Source organism: Armigeres subalbatus, unplaced genomic scaffold (genome assembly GCF_024139115.2).
Source record: "Armigeres subalbatus isolate Guangzhou_Male unplaced genomic scaffold, GZ_Asu_2 Contig1528, whole genome shotgun sequence".
In the NCBI taxonomy this organism is placed as follows: domain Eukaryota; kingdom Metazoa; phylum Arthropoda; class Insecta; order Diptera; family Culicidae; genus Armigeres; species Armigeres subalbatus.
In genome coordinates, this window is record NW_026942317.1 from 30,996 (window position 1) to 54,211 (window position 23,216).

At 38.8% G+C, this 23,216-nt stretch overlaps 1 protein-coding gene across 4 annotated transcripts in view; it reads left to right on the plus strand.

Moving 5' to 3' along the window:
- LOC134202930 (serine/threonine-protein kinase PRP4 homolog) overlaps positions 1-23,216 on the plus strand; it is a 57,297-nt gene that overhangs the window by 27,678 nt on the left and 6,403 nt on the right. The window contains exons 2-8 of one of the 4 annotated variants that reach the window (XR_009977381.1): positions 3,363-4,773; positions 5,074-5,666; positions 5,721-5,829; positions 5,894-6,430; positions 18,828-19,176; positions 19,576-19,851; positions 20,080-20,138. Coding sequence is in view for 2 of the 4 variants with exons in the window: in XM_062677934.1 (XP_062533918.1) it covers positions 3,363-4,773; positions 5,074-5,666; positions 5,721-5,829; positions 5,894-6,430; positions 18,828-19,031 (2,854 nt within the window). In the remaining 2 variants the exon portion in view is untranslated. Of the gene's footprint in view, positions 1-3,362; positions 4,774-5,073; positions 5,667-5,720; positions 5,830-5,893; positions 6,431-18,827; positions 19,526-19,575; positions 19,951-20,079; positions 20,139-23,216 lie in introns of those variants that run through there. The other 3 variants (XR_009977380.1, XM_062677935.1, XM_062677934.1) reach the window with 3 other exon arrangements.

Below are 23,216 nucleotides of genomic sequence, written 5' to 3' on the forward strand. Positions count from 1 at the left end.
AACAAGTGTGGATTGTTATTCAGTTAGAAGAACGACAGCTGTTCCTTTGCGGAATTTACATTCCTCCCGATCGGACACGCGATTTAGAGCTTATAGATGCGCATTGTCGTTCTTGCACCTTAGTGTCTAGTTTAGCAAACCCCATCGACGAGATTATTATACTAGGAGACTTCAATTTGGCTAGTGTTGCTTGGAAACCGATCCATAGTGGTTTTTTCCGGCCCGATCTTGAGCGCTCTTCTCTCCACGCTGGGGTCATTAGACTTCTAGATAGCTATAGTATAGTGAACTTATCTCAAATCAACGGCGTATTGAATGAGAACAACCGTTCTTTAGATCTCTGTTTTGTTAGCGGCCGCGACTTTGCTCCCTTTATTTGTTCAGCACCAACAGCTCTAGTCAAAGACGTTCCTCATCATCCTCCATTACTGATTAGTATCAAGAATAATGTTGTTCGTGAGAATACCACCAATTCAACCCTTGTACAATACGACTTTCGGAAAGCCGACTACGATAGTATCGGTAGTGTACTGGCTAATGTGGACTGGAATCATATTCTAAACCCCGTGGACGTCAACCTCGCCGCACAAACTCTTTCTCACGTCTTGGCATATGTCATTGATAGACACGTCCCTAAAAAGGTTGTCCGAAGCGATTCTCGAATTCCGTGGATGACTAAAGATCTTCGCTTACTGAAAAGATAAAAAAAAGCCGCTCTAAAAAGGTTCACTAGATTCCGTACACTGCCACTTAAACGCCATTATGTGAAACTTAACTACGAGTATAAGCGTTTGAGTAGCTCCCTCTTTCAACGCTATCAAAGGGGAATTCAACGGAAGTTCAAATCGAATCCTAGATCTTTTTGGAAGTATGTGAATGAACAACGCAAGGAGGTCGGCCTTCCCTCTACCATGCGAGCTGTTCGCCGCCAAATTTGCCAGCGTATTCGAAATCGAGAGTATATCCGTAGATCAGATTTCCACAGCAGTGGCTAACGTTCCCTTGGCCAACCAAACTCTTAGTTTTGTTGATGTTGATAGAGAAAGAATCATGAAAGCCGCTTCGCAGCTTAAATCTTCTTATAAGCTAGGACCGGATGGCGTTCCATCGATTTTTTTGAAGAAATGCATTTCCTGGCTGCTGGATCCGCTGCTTAAAGTATTCCAGTGCTCTCTCGCTAGTGGAATTTTTCCCGTGTCTTGGAAAATGGCCGAGATGTTTCCTGTGCACAAAAAAGGAAACAAACGCGACATCAACAATTACAGGGGAATCACTTCGCTCTGTGTTATATCAAAGCTTTTTGAATTGACTGTTATGGAATCACTAAATGCTCACTGCAAGCAGTATATAAACGCCGATCAACATGGTTACACCGCTGGACGCTCTACAACATCTAATCTGCTTTGCTTAACGTCATACATAACTGATCAAATGATTACTCGGACCCAAACGGACGTAATATACACAGATTTATTCGCAGCATTCGACAAACTGAACCACAAAATCGCCATTGCAAAACTTGATAGATTAGGTGTCGGTGGAAACGTCCTGAATTGGTTTCGTTCATATCTCTCTGAGCGAAGACTTACCGTTGCTTTGGATGACTTTCGGTCAACTATTTTCAGTGCAACATCCGGTATACCTCAAGGCAGCCATCTTGGACCGCTCATATTCCTCCTGTACTTTAACGACGTCCATCATGTCATCAAAAGTCCGAGATTAACTTTCGCAGATGACTTAAAAATGTTTTTGTGCATCAGGTCACTCGATGACTGCAAATTTCTCCAGGATCAGATTAACGCCTTTGCGGATTGTTGCTCCATCAATAGATTGGTAGTGAATCCTGCTAAATGCACGGTCATTACCTTCTCCCGGAAAAAACAGAATATTGATTTTGACTACAAGCTACACGACACAACTATAGAACGCGTTCACAGTGTTAAAGACCTTGGCGTCCTATTTGATTCGCAGCTGACTTTCGGGAATCATATCTCAAGTGTCGTGGACAAAGCCTCCAGAGCTCTTGGATGTATCTTTAAAATTGCAAGAAACTTCTCTGACGTATTTTGCCTAAAATCTCTGTATTGCTCACTTGTACGTTCCACCCTCGAATACTGTTCCGCGGTCTGGAACCCTAATTACAACAATGCTGCTGAACGGATAGAATCTATTCAACGTCGTTTCTTGCGCTTCGCCCTCCGCAGGTTACCTTGGAATAACCCACTCCAGTTGCCAAGTTACGAAAGCCGATGTCAGCTTATCGGTCTCGAGCCTCTGAGTACTCGACGAAATGTATGCCGAGCTATGACTGTGGCCGATGTGTTGCAGGGCAGGATCGACTGTGGAACCATCTTGCAACAAATCAACATCGGCGTACAACCCCGACCGCTGCGTAATAATATAATGCTTCGCCTACCGATCCGTCGTACTAACTACGGATGTGGCAATGCTATCCATGGCCTTCAACGAGTTTTTAACAGAGTGGCGGCGATGTTCGACTTCCACTTAACAAGAAATGTGCTAAGGAGGAGATTCTACACCGTATTCAGTGATAGAGGTCATTGACGCAGCACTAAAGCTTAGATTATTTAAATTTTTATGATTAATATGTGATGTTTAATTTGTCCGTAACGAATCTTATTTATTATATACATATATTTTTTACACATCATTGGGATTAGTCTGTAGTCTGTTGGTGTTATATTTAAATAAACAAATATGACCATTAAAGGGTAACCGAAACAAAATTTAAAACCGGGATCGTGAATCAAACCCAGTCTGCTTCTCCATGATATTGCATCGGAAAGTGTCAGGAACGCGTTTTTCGAAAACATAAATCATTTAATTTTTGCCTTTCTCGTATTTACCATCTTTTTGGAAGGGTGTATAACTTCACTATGTATTTGTAGCGCATTCGTGTTATAATAAAATCGAAACAACATACATACAAAATTATAAGTGTTATAAAAGTTTAAAGTTGTCAGGTCAAAGTACTGAAATGTTCGTACGTTAATTCGTCGGAGGCCAGATATTATTCTTTGAAAAGTGAATATACTTGAATGGTATTGTTTGATAGAAGACAAGTGAAAAGCCATTACCCACTTTTACATGTGGGTATGCAAAAGGTCTGACGGGGTACCACTCAAGGAAAGGGTTGAAAACTGCTGCTATAGATGTTCAACTAAGCTTTCGGTTAATATTTAGGCTTATATCCGTATTACCAGTTTAAATCCGAGGATCATTGTACACATCTCGACGTCGTTTTTTCGAGCAATACATGTTCGATTGCTTTTCTTTTTTTGTCCTTCTCCATTATGGATGATATATATCTAGCTTAAACAATCAAATGTTGTATATTTCAGGATTGCATCGGATGATACCGACACGTCTGGTGCGGAGGAAAAAACACCAGGGAAAATTGACCAGAAAAAATCCAAAAAGCATAAAAAACATAAAAAGCACAAAAAGTCTAATCGTGATGAAAAAAACGATAAACCCAAACCGAAAAAACACAAAAAGAACAAGCGGAAGCATCGCGAGGAAGAGGGCGAAATTTCAGATTCGGAAGAAGACAACGAAGAGACCATTAAAAGTTCGTCTAAGATTGACATACGGAAGCTGGAACACGCTATCCGTGTTAAACCCAAAGATGACGACAATAAGCCCAAAGACAATGGAAATCTGAAAGCATCTCTTGAAAAACGTAAATCATCGTTGGTGCCGGAAATATCAACCGATCCGGAGCAATTAGTCGCCATCTTGACTCAATCGTTGGACAAGGGCAAACCAGTTGGTGATAAGCCAGATGTTGTTTCGGTGGAAAGTGATAGCGATGGAACGGCTGTGGAGGATGTGCCCAGTCCGGATGTAGCTGTTATCGAGGATGAACTGAATCTGGAAGATTTGATGCGACAAAAGGCTTTGCTGCAGGCTTGTTTAGGCGAATTCGGCTCCGAAGATGAAGAAGAGGAAACTGAACCTAGCGCAGGAACGACCACTAAACCAGACAAACGAAAGAAAAAAAAAGATGATGATGTTATTATGATTGAGGGCGACTCCAGCGCTGAAGATGTAAACCGTCTGTTGAAGAAAGCTCGCCAACGTAGCCCTCGCAGTCATGAAGAGCGCAAAAGAAAGACTTCCGATGCGGACAAGCGAAATAGCCGTGGGGAGGCAGATGCCAAGGCTCGAGCCAAGCAGCAAGAGTTAGAAAAAGAACGTACTCGCGAAGAACATCGGCGACAGCGTGAACAAGAGGAACATCGTAGAATGGCCGAGGAACGATACCAACGAGAGCGGGCAAGGGACAGAGAACGGGAACGGGATCGGGAGCGTGAGAGAGATCGAGAACGTGAAAGAGATCGCGCAAGGGCGAGACAACGCGAAAGGGACCGTTCGATGGAGAGGTATCGTGATCGACGAGGCTTGTCCAGAGATCGACGTTCGATGGAACGCGGAGGTGGGAACGGGAGAATGTACAATTCTCGTGATCGGTACCGTGGACGAAGCCGCAGCAGAGATAGAGATCGGGATCGCGACGACCGGGGTCGATATGACCGCGAAAGGAACGATCGCAATGGAAGAGATAGACGTGGCGGACCCGGAAAGCGACGTCCGGAGGACGATAGGTTTAAAGATTCGTTGAGTGAAGGCCTCAAGCAACAGAGGGATTCTAGTAGTGACAGCGATCTGGGCGACATCGATATTGACGATGAAGAAGATGAGGAAAAGATCATCGAAAAGAGGAGAAAGCAACGCGAGGAGCTTTTAAAGGTATGAAAAAAAAACTCACTTAAAAACTCGATGATATCCAGTTGGATTAATTCCCCCCGCCAATGTAATTTTTTTTCATACAATTTTTTTTTATGTATGTATGGATCATAGGAAATTACAGATATTTTCTCTTAATGAAGGTCCCACAATAATTAATGTTGAAACCAAGTAGATTTATTAGTACCTATATCTATTTTTCTCACAAAAATGATAAAACTTATTGATTCATTCGAAGTCTCGTGATTTCTATGTATTTTATCGTATTTTACGTATTTTATAAAAATATCTTTTTTATTAAAGAAACTTGGCGCAGGAAACGAAGACAGCAATCCACCACCAGAAGCGCCAAAAGCAATTCAAACTAAAACTGAACCAAAAGTTGTCGTCACAAAACATGAAAGAAGCAGCAATCACATGAGCAAGTCACGAAAAAAATCAGATGAATATATCATTATTGACAAGCCGTCTCCGAAGGATTCCAAACAGGCGGAGAAATCGCCTAATGATTCGTTGACTCCGCCCATGCCCATAACTAGAGTGAGTTCCGAAGACCAAAACGACTCATTGGAGGAGGATAAGTCCAAACAAGACAAAGACAAATCCAACAAACGTGCCGAATGGGACATGTTTGCCGAACAGGATATCGACTCGAACTTTGATTCACCCAGTACGGTGGTTGCTAATAAGCAAGGCAACGAGAATCCCGCTCTTACTGATAACTGGGACGACGCAGAAGGATACTATCGGGTGCGTATTGGTGAAGTGCTGGACAATCGCTATGTGGTCGCAAACTACACAGGCCAAGGCGTTTTCAGTACGGTAGTACGTGCTAGAGATCAAGCTCGAGGAAATGCTTTGGTAGCTGTAAAAATTATAAGGAACAACGAAATTATGTAAGTTTTTTATGTTTTGTTGGAGATTTGTTTTTAATGTTTACTATTTTGTAGGCATAAAACCGGTCTTCGTGAGTTGGAAACTTTGAAGAAACTCAATGATACAGATCCAGAGGATCGATACCACTGTCTCAGACTGTTCCGTCATTTTTTCCACAAACAGGTTCGTGAACATACCATAGCCACATAAAAGGAAAAAATCGTTAATTTTTCTATTTTTTCAACAGCATCTCTGCATGGTCCTAGAACCGCTCTCTATGAATCTACGAGAGGTACTTAAAAAGTATGGTAAAAACGTCGGATTACACATCAAAGCCGTCCGCAGCTACACGCAGCAGTTATTGTTGGCCCTGAAGCTGCTCAAAAAATCCAACATCCTTCACGCCGACATCAAGCCGGACAACATTCTGGTCAACGACAACAATCTGGTGCTCAAGCTGTGCGATTTTGGTTCTGCTTCGTCGGTGGCGGATAACGATATTACGCCGTACTTGGTATCACGGTTCTATCGTGCACCGGAGATCATTCTCGGCCTTCCGTATGACTACGGAATCGACATGTGGTCCGCCGGTTGCACCATCTATGAATTGTATACTGGCAAAATCTTATTTAGTGGTAAATCAAATAATCAAATGCTTAAATTTTTCATGGATTTAAAGGGCAAGATACCGAACAAAATCATACGGAAAGGACAGTTCAAAGACCAGCACTTCGATGCGAACTGCAACTTCCTATCGCACGAGATCGACAAAATCACGGAACGGGTAAGTTGGTTATTTTTCTTTGATTTTCGTTAGCTTGAAATTCTCATGATTGTGGGTAACGCCCCACCAGATGCCTAAAACATCGAATCACGACGCTTTGTTTTTTTTAGTAAGGGCAAAACGAAAATCTGTAATCATGGTGGCTCAAATTAGTTTGGAAAAACTTTTTTTCATTTTTTTTGATGGCCCGATGATTTTTTGATTTTTTTGATGGACAAAATTTCAGCCAAATCGGTCAACGTTTGGGCGGTGCTAAACTCGTTGGAAGTTTATATGGAAAAATGTATCCAGAAACATCCAAAAACAGTGATTTGCAGTTAGACGGCACAATTTACGATGAAGAATTATGATACTCAGATTGTGAAGAATTTAATACAGAATCTTATGCTGAAAACCGTGAGAAGATTAGTGTTTGTCCGGCGAAGTTATTAGCATTTCTCTGAAGTGGGGTTTGAGCAAATTTCGTTTCTTTTACCTTTGAAAAGAAATAAATTCACCCCTACAACACTCCAGTAAAATGCTAATATCTTTGCCTAAGAAACTCTAATCTTCTCGCGGTTTCCAGCATGACAATCTGTATATAATTCTACAAAAACTGAAAGAGTATCATAGTTCTTGATAGTAAATTGTGCCGTCCAACTGCAAATAACGGTTTTTCGATGTTTCTGCAAACATTTTACCATATAAACTTTCAACGAGTTTAGCACCGCCCAAACGTTGACCGATTTGGCTGAAATTTTGTCCAGAGCATCAGGGCATCAAATAGAACCGAATAAGAGGGCGGGTCATCAAAAAATTTGAAAACGTGTTTTTTGAACCACCCCCCTAATCATGCATCCAAGAGAGGTAACTTAGGTAGTATGGGAATAGGTGTAAGTAATGGAAATTTTCACCCGACCCACTACAACCAAAAACTTTTGGTACTATAATAGTACTCTAAAAAATCATCACGTCATATTCACGTAAAAAATCACGTAACTCGTCTGTCTTGAACAAACGACGATTGTTACGTGACGTTAGTAATGCTCACCTGAAATTCACGTAACTTTTACTAAAAATCTTGGCGAATATGACTGTATACCCACGTAAACAATTTAAGTGAGATTGTGTTAGTGTGATTGCAGCTTCGGCATTTGCGTAAGACCTGCATTGTAAACAAGAATGACAGATACATAACCTAAACATAATGAGGCTTCGCGGAGGTAAGTGATATTTCAGGTGCATCTTGGTGGATATTTTCCGTGCCTGCATTTTTCCTCCTTGAAAAAAAAAAAAAACAACGGAGGTTGGTTAAAATTTATTAGATTCGTTGAAAAATGATGTGGAAGAAAAGGAAGCTGCATGGAAGTCTAGAGCTACAGTTTTCCGGTCGCGTTAGTATAAAATTGGTTTTAAAATTTGACATCATTTCTCAACAAATCTGATAAATTCCATTCAACATCCGCCGATAACTTTTTTTTATTCATCAAAAGTGTTTCTGTGGTAACTCCAAAGCACAATGACCAAATGGCGGCATTTCAATGTTTCAATGCATCAACAACGCGAAAAAGATTCCCTTTTATGGGCAGTCCCTGTTCATTTTTGTATTCATTCCAAAATCACTATATTGCAATACATTTTAAAACATGTAGTGGTTACCTGCTGTCTTGTAGCTTTCACTAAAATTTCACGTAACCAGTACGCACAAATCACGTCAGGTTCACCTGATCAAACACGTAACAACTTCAAGCTTCACGTCATTAGTACTGGAAAATCCAGTCAGAGTCACCGGATAAATCACGTAACTCAAGGAAACTAAAATTTGTTCAGGTTACTTGTCATTCAGGTCACTCTTACGTGAAAAGTATGGTGGATGAGAACCACATTCGTTTTCAGGTAAATATGACGTGAAGATTTTTCAGAGTGTAGCCTTGATACCTCTGGCCAGCAATGGAGCAAAACATCAGAGGAAGACTATCGAGAAAATTCCCACAACAAAATTTCAAACACCTGCGCAAGCCGCAACGATCTCTCGGTTGCAGTCGTTAATTCACTTAAGAGCACAGACAACAGCGACCACCACGTATGAGCCACATTGTCGCACTGTTTATCTGACGATGATGATAATGTCATTTTGGATAACGAGTTAAATGTCTAAGAGCCATTTGGCATAATGTGTCGGGTACCTTGGTTCAGTTGGCAATACGACCATTTGGCATAATCGTTGGAAATTTTTTTCAAATAAAGATAGTCATGTGGCGTAACTACCATTTTGCATTATATGTACCCACAATAAAAAAGTGAAGCATATGAAAACATGATTCCATCTTTAGAAGTAATATTATGCATTTGCTCGGAATAAGGCTTTTTTTTCTTACATTTGCCCGGAATAAGATAAAAGATTAGATGATTCCTTCTTTAAAAGTATGCATTTGCCCGGAATTAGGCAAAAGAGTTAATGACCCCTTCCTTCAAAAGTACGCATTTGTCCACAACAAGGCAAGAGAGTGGATAACCCCTTCTTCAAAAGCACTCACTTAGTTTTTATTTCTGCAGCTCGACAAACTTCGAACAGACGTTTGACTAGCAAAATAAAATACTCATATCCTGGAAAAAATGACGCTTGTTAGCTGATTTTCGGCAAATTGTTTGCTTATTGCAAATTGAAAATTTAACGCATTTGCCCGGAGTAAGGTGAAGAGTGTATGATTGCTCCTTTAAAAGTATAGATTTGCTCGGAATAAGACGCAATATGATTCCTTTTCTACAAGTACGTACGCACAGAATATGACAAATGAGCCTATGATTCCATTATAACGAGAAAGATCAAATAACTCATTCTTTAAACGCACGCGTTTGCTTTGAAGAATTCTAATGGGTAGATCCTTCCTCCATTTGAAGCATGCATTTATTCGTAAAATGACAAAACTTTGTCCGGAACTAGACAAAAAGACAAATGGCTCTTCTAATGCGCGCGTTTACCTGAAGATGTTATAATTCTTCTAACTTCAAATAATAATTATTTGAATTTATCAGTAATTTGGTGTGTGATGAAAATTCTTGAGTGTTATGTTTGTCATGTTTCTCTTAACTGCGGAGTTCCGACCCGTAACGCTGGGACACATTTACGTGGTGTGTAACGGGGTAAGATCTACCACGGTTACATTGCCAGCTACATGCAAATCCTGACCCAACGAATACCTTCCTCATTATCCAACTCCGTGGTACTTACGAGGGTGTCGCTAAGTCGGTGGCCTCTCGTTAAGTAAGTATCACATCAACATTTCCTTTCTCATTTCCTTTCTTTCCTAGTTACGGTGAAGATGGGCGTGGCCAGGAGTAGTAATCCTCATGCTTTTGTTATTTTTGTTAAAGATTGGAATCAAGGACCACTCCCCTTCTTGATTTCTGATAGCATTCTAGATAAGGATCTCAAAAGTAAAACATGAGTATCACTAGTGTCCAATCTACGAATTACACCGTAACAATGGGATTAGTACAAAAGGCCGAATCACAAAAGGCCGAACCACAAAAGGCCGAAAATGTACTAGCCTACCACAAAAGGCCAAATACCCAAAAGGCCGAACCACGAAAGGCCGAATGGTACAGAAGGCCGAATCATTATAAAATTTTCAATCTTTCCACCACGAGAACTTGAAATACTAAAAAAAAAATAACGTTCATTCTTATTATGTTATTCCATAAAGAACGTGTTTTGCAACTACTAGCGATCTAATCAATCTTATTTTCATTATTATCTTATTTATTGAAAAAAGGCTCAATTTGAATTCAGATATATTGCATAATAAATCAATCTTCATTACAGTAATGAAAGGATGAACATAACTGAACACTGTATACATATAAATATTAGGTTTTTAAGTAACGGAGTAATCCAAGAGGTCCCTTGGTTCTTCCTTTGCTGATGTAGTAAACTAATAATCATCATCAATGTACGAGTGGTGCGCTTCATGACGCATGGCTGTGTCAATAATGCGCAATACTCACGATCTAATTGCGACATCAGGATCTATACAAAATCCAACTTTTCGAATTATTATGTTTTGACGTAAACTACTTCTAAGGGGAAGACTCGGATACAGGGTGACAAATGAAAATTTCCAAATTCGAGACCGTCACGAAATCATGTAAGATTTTGAACTTTAATAGCGCCTTTATCTACCGATGGATTTTTGAGATTTATATATCAATCGATTCGGAAATTCTCTACCAATTTGTCAATTATATTGAAACTTTGGGTTATGAATGTTAAAATAGGGTATCGGATCATTTTGGCAGCACCCTCTTTTCTTGTCCACAAGAGTCTCGTTTCGGCCGTCGCCGTTCAATGCGGTTGGCTTTTGGACTCTCCTTTTTGTGCGGTGTTTCGCACAAAAAGTAGAAAAATGGGGCCGGTCGAAACAAATATAACAAAAATGCGTAATGTAGTGCATGGTGAATAAAAAGTGATCCAGATAGGGGCATGTTTGTGCAGGCATGAGACGATCAATTGTTATCAATGCCAATGCCCTTGCTAGTTGTGCAATCAATTTATATTAAAAAACGACTTTGGAAAATGCATTTTTTTGCAAACTGAAAACTAATAAGGCCGTTACACATATTTATTTAAAATTATGGTCTCCGCAAAGTCAAGGGGGAGGAGGTAATCTTTTTCTTCTTCTACTGAATCGAGCGGCATGAAAATTTGAATGCAGAGGTTTCTGGGGCCAAGGAAGGTTCTTAAGATGGTTAGAGACCCCTCTCCTCTTTGAAACCTGGCTCCTATACAAATGAAACACCAATTTCATCATAACTCGAGATCGACCTTCTGGAAAGGGGGGCTTTCATACAAATGAACCAAAAATTTCTGCATAACTCGAGAATTAATCAGAAAATAAATCAATTTCAGGCGAAGCAAAGTTCGACGGGTCTGCTAGTAAAAAATAAATATTAAAATGAAAAAAAAAAACTCCTCGGATTTGTTAAAGAATGTTTTGAAAGTTCTCAAAATTTACCAGAAATTTTTTTTTTGCCCCTCAAGTTGATATTTTTGAGCAAAACAATTCGAAGGGGGGGGGGGGGGAGTGCTGAGACATATTTAAAAAAATATTTATATCGGCCTAATAATATTTTGACCAATTAAATGCGCTTCTGAATCAGAAGGATTTAACTTTGATTCAGGAAGTGTGAATGCACTTAAGATATTTTTATAATACGTGGGTGCAATAATGCGGTACTTATTGTACACGACAAAAGCTTCGGAACGCATACGTTCTTGAAACGGGCTATATGAGATACAATAGAGCTATCACCTTCTTGCTCCCTGATTCAAAAGTCTTGCAATGATATTAATAAAATGTTTGCACGAATATTTTATCCATAATGACACTCAGTGTTGGTAGAATCATACTCGAATCTGAATCATCGAGGTTTCATGCAAGAGCTAACTCGCCTGCGATTCTGTAGGGGAAGTATCGCGCTTGAGTTTCTCGGCCAGAATCGCATCGCTTCGTTCACTCACCGAAAAATGATTTCGTTCTAAAAAGCGTCAAAACGCAATCGAGACGTATGTTTTGTTTATATATAATTATTAGCCATTGTTTTAGACGAAAAATAGTTAATTCAATGCATTCAACAATGAAGAACACGTAAATATCATGCAATGATGCAAATTGCGATTCAAATCATGAGCAAATCTCTCGGCCATAATTCTGATGGGATTGATTCACGCATGGTTTGAATCGCCGATGAGATTTGAGATTTTGAGATTTTACCAACACTGGTGACACTGCCAGACAGTAGGAGTTAGAATGTAATAACACACATACTATATTTTCCCGTCCGCAACGTTTACCACTCGCGCGCACCACAACCAAATTAATTGGGTTTTGGTACATGATTGACATTTTATGATTTCTAGTGATGCACGAAAAACAAGATATGCCTATGATTGGAATGTTTCTGAATAATAAATGTTGGAAACGGAAAAGAGAATGCTTCCCTAGCGCTTCTTCTATTGAAATATTTCATCAAATGCTTCAAAACCCAAATGTAGGCAATTCGGATCCAAGAAAGGCATCATTACCACTGAGGACTAAATTTGGGTTGTCTTAGTAAATTTTTTAAACAACTGTCGTATCCAACAATTTTTATATCTTAAGATACGCTAGTTTTGTTCGAAACCAGTGACATAAGTAATCAAATGAATTTTCTAAAAATATTCATGCATGATGGCACTACAATCCTCAATGAACAAAACTGCCTTACGTAGTTTACGTTGGGCGGTTGTGTCTTGTACATAACCCTTCTGATTTTTAGGTGCTTAATATGATGGTGCTTTTTATGATGCTTAATAATTCACGATATCTCGGTGTTCCCATTTGTATTTAATTTTCTAGAAAACTCTCGGCAAGAAATCACATAATAATCCGAATATTCTAAATTGTATTAAGTACCTATTTGAATCACAAAAGGCCGAATGAACAAGGCAGAGCAACAAAGTGGGCCGGAGCGAGCGCGCGCTTCGCGCTTCACACTCCTCTTATGTTTCGTTGATCAAAACATCCTACATCCTTCTTAGAGTTTCCATTTCTCGGCCATGTTTGTTGTTTGTTGGGATTCGGGATGAACTTGTTCGTATATCCCGGGAAATCCTGGGATCCCTGGATTTTTCAATGTTTCTTTAGAAAACTTATTTTTTTATTTAAAAACGATTTAATTCAACGTTCAGGGGTAAAGTTCATATTTTAGAAAGGTCAGATAATACAGATTTCAAATTGGCACTCAATTCAATTCAAATTGGAATCGATTCTTTCGAGAAAAAAAAAAACGATTTCAAGGAGCAAATAATATTTACGTTTTTCTCGGAAGGTAGAGTACCCTTTTGGAATATATGATCGCCGAGTCCGAGCAGAAGGGTTCGCTGGCGGTTGATGTCGGCTTGACTGTTTGCATTGTTTGGAATATCCATTGGGTTTAGGGTCTGTCTCAATTGAATAACACAGCTCAACAAGATTTTGTCCCTAACACCAAATAATTTGTCCCTAGTAGATTTTTGCTCGCTGAATCCGAATCTGACTTTAGATTTTCTCTAACACGTCGAGATTTTGAGATATACATCAATAAATGTCGTAAAATCAATGATTTTGAGCATTTTAGAAAAGCCATCGTTAACCCTATAGAAAGAATTACTAGTCAATCAAGGTCTAAAATGGATCACAAATATCTAATCTTTCGAAATGTGGTGCATTTTGAACAAGTTAAACATAATAAGTGTGATTTATCTACAATTTTAGTAAGTAAAACTTATTTTAAAATATGTGTTATGCAAGCCTTTTTCGAAGACTTGTGTACAAGCCTGGTAATTTCGCACTATATTCTAGCACAACACAATTGCAACAAGTTAACGGATTACGTGTGGTTATTGGAAGTTGATCGATCGAAAAAAACAACCAGAAATCGAGCAGAATACCATTTTAGGAGGAGGAGAAATGTTGAGCATAAAATGAAAAAAAAAAAATATTAAAAGTCGAATGAAACATATATTTACAAACTGACTAGTATCTCTATACTTCATTCAACATTTTCATATCCCAGTTCCTCTGGCCGCATGTTGTTGAATTTTTGGTGGCTTCGAACTGGTGCTGATGGCGTTTGCATGCAAGTTTTTGAAACGGACTTGCATGGAATGTTTTTAAATCAAATTCACTAAACCTAAATTCAAGGAAAACCGAATAGAAAACAATTGTAACGTGTAAATCTAATGGAAATTCATTAGATCAGATGTGCTTATACTGTTTCGAGTATTGATTGACCTAAAATTATGTTTATATGCTTCATGAAAGTCCTTAAAAAAATGCCAATTTCTTCAAATTAGTGGTATTAATCTAGCTATATCTCAATATCTGGACGTGTTAGAGCATATCTGAGGACAGATTCGGATTCAGCGAACCAAAATCTACTGGAGACACATCAATTGGTTCTGAGGACCAGCAAAAAGTTAAATTTTGTTCCCCTGTGTAATTAAACTTAAATTAAACTTAGAAGTGACATTTATATAATTATCGAATAACCCTGCTCGCAGAGCAAGATTACTTTTGACAGATATCGAATCATTTTCCATCGATGTCCTATTGGAATTGCTGGGTAGCACCAGCCATTCTTATAACGGGGTGATTTTTTAATTTTCGAACTGTCACTTTTAAGTTTAATTCTTTAAATGAGACAGACCCTTAGACAGTTGCTGGGATTGCATTCAATACCATAGTGTCGAAAAATGGAAGATGCGCAGTAGAATCGTACTGGGCCCATAATCTATTGAAGATATGGGAACCCCCTCACAAAGTAAACACAATACTAGAGTATCCTCCAACCCATGGCAGGCTACTAATTGACACTTTTGCCAAGAGCTGCAGCTCTTTTTAATCTTGATGTTAATCATTAATTTATCAAGATTAAAATACTTCAAATTTCCATTTACTTCCGCTATATTCACTTATGTATCATCAGATACGTATTTCGTTTTCTACTTGAAAACTTCTTCAGTGTTTTGTTATCGATAACAAAACACTGAAGAAGTTTTCAAGTAGAAAATGAAATACGTATCTGATGATACATAAGCGAATATAGCGGAAGTAAATGAAAATTTGAAGTATTTTTACCTTGTAACATTTTCCCCTAAGACACTCAATATTAATTATTTCACGTTAATTTATCGTTATTGCCGATAAAGTTAATTGTGTTCAACGTAATCGCTTGCTGCGATAAAGATGAATCAACTCAATTATTATCGGAGTTCGATAATTTAACGTAAGTGAACTCGATAATTTAACGATAATGGGATTAATAGATTACGCGATTAAAGTTGGTATATAATTTTGACAAAAGCCGACAATTAGACATTTGATTGCGGCCTGTTGACCAGAGTTGATTTTGATCGAAGCGATAAACAAAAAAAAAATTAAGGCGGAGCATCGGGGTCGGACCACTTGTACTTGCGCATGTGTTGGAAAGTTTGTTGTAACGTCGATTGGAAGGACATGAATTAGATCAAGAATGAATCGCCTGCTTTGAGCGTAATTACAGCGGCACACTAGGAGTTAACTTACTGAAATCAGTATGGCGAAAGGCATCTAAGGTTCGATTTCTCAAAATTAAGCACCTTTATCGAAAAAATATTTGGTAGGCGTAGTAGCGGACACCATCCTTCATAACCGGTACCAAATAGTTTTTCATGAAAACTTCCTAATTTTGAGAAAACCCGCGTTAGATGTCTTTCGCCATACAAATTTCTGGCGGTTAACTCATGCTGGCTATTTGCGCTTATACGATAGCGCCTGGATGTGGAAGCGGCGAGTAGAAAATCAGCCACTGCCAATAATTCATTGTTTTGGAGGCAAGAAGCTCAGGAAGACTGAATCAATGTTGGGCGGCGCGAGGAGGCGAATATCAGCTAGTGTACACACCAACATAACCTCGCTGTATATGGGAGATGGGTAGGAAGCAGGCGCCCAACAGATGTAGCTGATCTTGTACTGTAGATACTTGTCGTTTAATTAATAGAGAGCTGTAGCTGCTGGAAAAAGTATCAGTCAGTAGCCCTCCATTGAGTGGTATAGGAGAATTTAATATTTTTTGTGAAGGTGTTCTATTATCTATCTCCGATATTTTCATGTCTGTTCCTCTCTTACTAATTTAATAATGGCTCTGTATACATACCTAAGCCTACCAATTAAACGAACTAAGAAAAAAACATGTGTGATGGGAGGTATAAAAATATGATATGAGTTTATCACCTAAGTTGGGTTTCGCGTTCAAAACAAATAACTTTTGTAAGAGGAAAAATTAAACTGTTTGCGAACCGGAAATGAAACAGTATTTTTTGTCCCGGGTATCCCGGTATTTTCGGGATTTAAAAAATAATATCCCGGGAATCGGGAAATCCAGAATTTTCCTAAATCCCGGGATTTTTTGTCCCGGGATGTCCCGGGATGGAAACTCCAATCCTTCTCTATAAGAATGCCAAATGGAATCATTCCGGTGATGACCCAACACATACACACAGTTTCATACGAAATGGTGCGGTATGCGCTTGCAACCCGAAGACACATCAGTAGGTGAATTCTGTTCTATTTCTTGTCATTGTACTCCGCTTCCAGTGCCTTCTCTCATGCTGGTACACCATACCTTATAATCTACTGAGTCACGCACGCAATCAACCTACGCATCTGACTCTTTACCGCGGTTCAGTTGGTAATCATTCACGACAAGGATCTTATCGCTATCGATGCCTTTTTGCATACATACATAGGGTGTCTATTACCTAGAAAAACCTGGAATTATCAGGGTTTTTCCCGTCCTGGTAATATCAGGGAACCGCTGACACGGAAATAAATACAACATGACCATGAGTGAAATTCTTTCAAAAATTTGAAAATGATCCACAACTTTGATTTAATTTAGTATTTGCCATCATCAAAGTAATGTCTCCAATCTAGGAGTTTATTCGGGGAAATTTTTTTGAGAATTCTTTTCTTTGAGGAATTTTCATTGAAAAAACTCAAAATTACTATGGATTTTTCCTGGAGGAACTTCCGAAGAAATTTCTGGATCAATTTTCAAATGAATTTTTGGAGGATATTCGAAAGGAATTACTAAAGGAGTTTACATAGGTATTATAGGCGTAATTTTCTAAATTATTCCCCCGAGAGTCCCCGTCCCGAAAGAATTTCTGAAGGAATTTCAAAAGAAATTTCAGTAGGAGGAATTTCCAAATAGATTTTTAAAGGAATTCCCGTAAGAGAATCAGAAAAGATTTTCGAAAAAAATCTAAAGGATTTTGTGAAGGATTTTCGCTAAAGAGAATTTCGAAAGAATTCCCGAAGGAAATCAAAATGGATTTTCCTAAAGAATTCCTAAAGAAATTTCAAAGGAATTTTCAAACGTAATCTTCGAAAAACAATCCTAATAGAATTTCCAAAGAATTCCTCAGAGGGATTCCAATATAAATTTCCCATTAAATTTCTGATAGATTTCTATGGAAATTCTAAAAAAACTTCCTAAGGTTCAAAGGAATTTCTAGAAGATTTGCTAGAAAAAATTCCAAAGCAACTTGTATAGGAATTTCCCAAGGAAGCTCTAAAGGAAATTTCCGAATGAATTCCTAAAAAAATCCAAAAGAACTTCGGAATCATTTTTCGAATGTATTTCCAGTAGAGGCGTAGAGTACTTATACGCTAGTGGCACTGTAACTTATTTCGCCATATTATGCTTCTTCCCGGCGAACTTCAGCTACGCCCCTTTTCGGTGGTGCTGTTTTATACCTTGATATAGCTTTCCACCAGCTGTTTTTTTTTCTTTAAGGAGACGCATCTTACGTTCCGCCTCTTTAGCAACTTTCTCAGCCTGTCTTACTGCCAACTCGGTAGGAAGACGGATTTTCCACTCCGTAACTTTACTGGACTTCAGTAGGAACTTAAGCTCCTGCTCTAGCACGGCCTGTTTAAAGTTCCTACTGTATGGCCGCGGTTGTTCAAAATATACAAGATCACATCCGTGGCATCTGTGATCACATCTATTTTTGGACCGCCGCTCTCCCCATGGTTGGTCGTCAATACTTTGATCTTCGTTAGAGTGGCACCGTCTATCTCAATGTGGACGGTTACTTTCTCAGACCTACCATGGTCCTCTTTATCGCCTACCCCCGGCGATCGCTGAAGTTACCTGTTAAGGCCACTTCTCCTAGCGAAAGGATCCATCTTACCGCTAGTTTCACCTTCTTCACTTTGCGTTTTATTATATACTAGCAGACACGACAAACTTCGTTTCGCCTAAAATTGTTTTATTCTTTGATTAGTTCTCGAGTTATGCAGATATTTCTGCCACCTTTCCAAAGGAGGGAGGGGTCTTGAGTCATCTTAAGAACTTTCCCGGCCCAAAAACCTCGGCAAACAAATTTTCACGCCGATCGGTTCAGTAGATTCGGAGTCTATAAGGTTCAGACAGACAGAAATTCATTTTTATGTATACAGATTTTGTGCATTATTTTCATTCCCATGAATGAGAAAGAAGGTCTACCACCAAAGTTTCCGTTAGCGTTCCGGCCTTTAATTTGTTCCACCCCTTAGACCGTGCATCCCTCTAGATCATGATCGCTTGACACCTTACGATTGGGGGCTATGGGACATCATATTACCAGCTTCACTGCTACTAAGCCTGATTATATGAACAGATTTACTCCTACGTTTAGGTATCTCTATTCTCTCGTAACGGGATTCATCTGAGTTATCTATTCTGATCAAAAAAGGTATCATGGCAAAAAAAAGCTTTCATGAAGAATAATAAAAAAGAATCGAGCGAAATGTTATTTAACACATATGTGTTATTTTATTTATGTGATACATATTTTCCATGCTTTCAGGAAAAAGTCGTCGTCGTGTCGGTCATCAAGCCGAACCGAGATCTGCAACAGGAACTGATCGCTGGGCAAAACCTACCGGATGACCAAATCCGCAAAGTTTCTCAACTGAAGGATCTGCTGGACAAGGTGTTTGCACTGGATCCGGCCAAACGGATTTCGTTGAATCATGCACTGGCGCATCCCTTCATTCAAGACAAGATCTAATCAGGATAGTTTTGTCGGGGCGGTTGGACCGCCCCTTGGAAGCGCTAAAACCGTACCAGCGTTTGTACGTTCACCGGAATATCAGTGTGTGTGATAATGTACGCGTTTGACGATCTCTTGTTTTTACGATGCAAAAATAAGAGAGGTAAACAAATTGAACATCGTAGTTGGAATCAGAACATGCAAAATAAAACTACTGTAGGAAAAATCAGTTAAATTTTATTTTAATAAATGTAATTCAGTAGAGTATTAGTTATTGCGCAATTACAATACATAACTGATAGGTTTATTTAAAAATTCCAATTCCATCTATTTGAAAAAAAAGTTTTATCTTTTATAAAATAATTTGTTTGTTTTAAACAAAATGTTTCAATTAAGTTCAAAAATAAGACAGATAAAAACAAATTATAGAATGGTTTATATTTAGAAAAGTGATGCAAAAAAATAAGAAATAAATAAAACAGTACATTCATCTAACCAAAAAAGAAACAAAACCACAAACCAAGTGTTAGTATTTTGCTATAGTGTTCCATCTTCGTTTCAGCACATCGGTCACGCGCGAAGCTGGCTGGCCGCGGACGGGGCCCGACTCAAGACACGGTCACAGTGCAGCGCAGTCCCACCATACCTGCCTCTCTTTGTCAATCTCAAGCCACCAAACGCAAACTGCACTCGAGTGCTCTAAATCTGGCCATCTTGTGCCGAAGCGCCTAGCATCACACCAATCTTGTAATCCAAATGATTCTACCCACAAATTGTAGAGCGTGTTTGTGTGCGCCTAAGGTTGAGCAGTGCCTATTTTTCTCTGGCGCCGAAAGAGGTAGTGACATAATTGACATTTACAACACAACTCTCTGTTTAGTTTATATTTATTATAATTTTCGATCCTTCTCCCGTTACAATAGCAAATTTGTTTCAATTCTATTTGTCTCACTTTTCAAAAAAAAATGTCCAAACTGAGAGTCAACCTAGTCATTCCTTACAGAACTATTTTTGTGAACGATTGATCTTCCGCTGTTCTTTTCTTTTCTTCTATTATTCTTTACAGGAGCGAAAAATGTGACGTGTTTGGTTCATTTATTTGGGTCCGACTCATCGTATTTAAAGGTAAGTCTTCGTTTTTTTTAAAGATTTGAACAAACTATAGTTTCCATTATTATTGGACAGCTCGTGGAGAGTAAGTGTCGTTGTGAGTTCTATACAGCCTCATGTTGCAATGAAAGTTGCATTTTGAAATTTATTCGCATAACAGTGTCTCCGAAACTTGTAAGTCATGAAATGTAAATATCATCAATCTCATCGCAAAGGGCCGTCCACAAACCACGTGGACCGAAATTTCACATTTTCAAACCCCCACCCCCCCCCCTCTCCTCTAGTAGACTTTTGTAGACTTTTCCGAAACCCCTCCCACACCCCCTTGAAGTCTACGTAGACTTTTTCTAATTTTTCAAAATATCATATGTGATTGGAAAAAATATGGAAATCAACCACGTTTTCAGCAATTCAGCTATACAAATCCATCACATAACAAAATCAAACTGAACAAAATCCAATACAATATTAGTTAAAATTCAAAACAAAATTTAATTCAATCCTCTGTCCATAGCCCCTAAAACCAAATCTTGAAGTCTATTAATTTAATTGCTTTTGAATCCTAGAGGTGTGCGACACCGCCACCAGCACTTTTATCGGCGCGCCACTGCTTAAAATCTGTAACGCATCTGAATTATAATTCTTTTTGCCGGTTCAAATTTGTAGAAAACCCCAAGAATTTTCAAAATTTCGAAAAATTTCGATTTGAAATGCCGAGAATGTCAAGTCTACATTCCAATAAGTTTTTCGTGGAAATTCCGTAGAATTTCCCGATTGATAACGTTTAAAGTTTCCAGGTGATACTCCAAAGAACTGTCCGTGATAATTCCTATGTTTTTCTTGAAAATTCCATACAATATCCCGCTGAATAATCAACCGTTGAAGTCCCAAGATTTTTTTTTTAAATTCCAAAAATTCCATTCTTGGATATTCCAAAATGTTTCTTTTGTAATTCTGAAGAATTTTCCGTTAAAGTGCGACATAATTTTCCGTGGAAATTCTAAAGAATAACTTGTAGTTTCTAAAGAAATTCCTACTGAAAATCGCATTCTATACCAGCCCGCCCAGCCCGTTGCTGGGCGGCAAAGAGTGCGATCCTCTCGTTTAATAAACAATGTGCACTCGCTTGACTGTGGATATAGAACAGTAAAGCACATGTGGAGATTGGACAAATAAAGCATCCGAAAGATATTCAATTTGCAAAAAAGAGAGCTAATCGTGGTGGAGGTTGGTACTTGGATTCTGATGGCTTTTCCGCAAACGTGACCTTTAAGTGGTCTTGTTGTGTAGGGGTTATCACGCCTATTTAGAGAGTAGGAGATTGAGGGTTCGAGTCCCTCCAAGACACGTGGATTCTTTTTCGCAAATTTCATATCAATTTGTCCATTTCGAAACATGTGCTGTGCATATGCACAGCCAAGATATTTAACAAAAAAATGGTTTTCGTACGGCCGAGTTGCCAAATAATGTGCAATTAATTGGAAAAATCTTTAAAAATACTCAACAAAGTGAACCTTGCACAAAGCTGCTGTACGAATTGTTTTCCAAAACATGAATAAATAAAAAAAAGTCTACGGAGACTTTTAGTATACTCCCCGTCCCCCTTCGTAGACTAACGTAGACTTTTTCAAAACCCTTCCCCCCTTCAAGAGTCTACGTGGTTTATGGACAACCCCAAACAAGAATATTGCAGTCTCGCATATTGATATCTGTAAATCAATTCCATAAATTTAAACAACACAAAATCACCATCTAGTCATTTGTATTAATGTGAAATGTGGCTTACTCAAACATTATGTGCCTACTCAAAAATAGCCTAAACCGAAGCAGGGTTGGAACGCGTTCCATCGCGGAGCTTTGGAAGGCTAATTTTATATCTGGGTTACTTCGATATTTTATGGGTTACAGCTCCTCCTCAATGAGCCTACGCCGAATGGGATATCTGTTCCACTGGATTCGATCCTGGCCAATCTCATCTGGTTGCCCGGAACGCCTTCAGGTCCTCTTCGACTTCAAAAGCTATCGCCAACGGTCTCTTCCGGCTTCTCTACTGAATGTTATCTTCGGTTGAAGTTCTGCTATGAAGAACCAGTTCAAAGAATTGAAATTCACATAAATAAAGCCAAACAAAGCTTTCGGCATACGAACAATCTATCCTATCCAACCATTTATGGTCTGCCATGTTGAATAAATTTTGCAACATCCATCCCTTTATGCACCTGTTGTCTTGCACCATGCACCATGTCTCTTAGAGCACCTAAAAGTAGTCAACATCTTCTTCAATGGCTCTACAATTCAACTGGAACTTGGCTAGCTGCTGAAATTAGTATTCTATTAGCATTTTATCAATTATTAATTTAAAGCGTTTCTGTGCCCCCCATTGCATGCGTATGTATTTTGTGTGACAACTGACAACTATGCTCATGGAGCCCATAGATATACTCGAAAGCATCCTTGACCGAATCGGGAATCTAACTCGCCATCTCCGGAGGGCAATTCTACGCTTTTGATCCCAAGGCTAGCTGAAGACCCGTCGTAGTAAATTTTTTCACCGTTATTCCTTCTGGAATTTCTTCTCAAATGAAACCATAAAAAATATATAGGGCTTTTCCAATAAATAAAATCCCGAGAGAATTTGGAAGAAATCCTAAAACTATTCTGGGAAGATTCTTAAAAGAACACAAAGATTGCTGGGGAACTCCCGGAGGGATCCAATATGATTTTCCAAAACAAATCATTTTTAAATGAACGACAAAAAAGATAAACTTGCGGGAGCTTTTCTGTAGGAACTACCTTAAGAACATACTGAACAATTACTAAAGGAACCTTCTGAGGCATTCCTGGAAGACCTTCCTATGGAATAACTATAATAACAAAATAAAAACAGTGGAATTTTCTTTCGCGAGAAATCCATGAATATTTCGGGCTCTAGCGGGCGCCGGTGCGCATCGCTCCTCATTATAGCTGATCCATTACTGTAATCATTTCTTCGCGGAGTTGAACTGGGACACTAGTTAAAAAAATGAATATTCTCCTTGTTTTTTAATTTACGTCGAAATTGTTCTGAAAAAAAAACAGATTTTCTGCAATTTT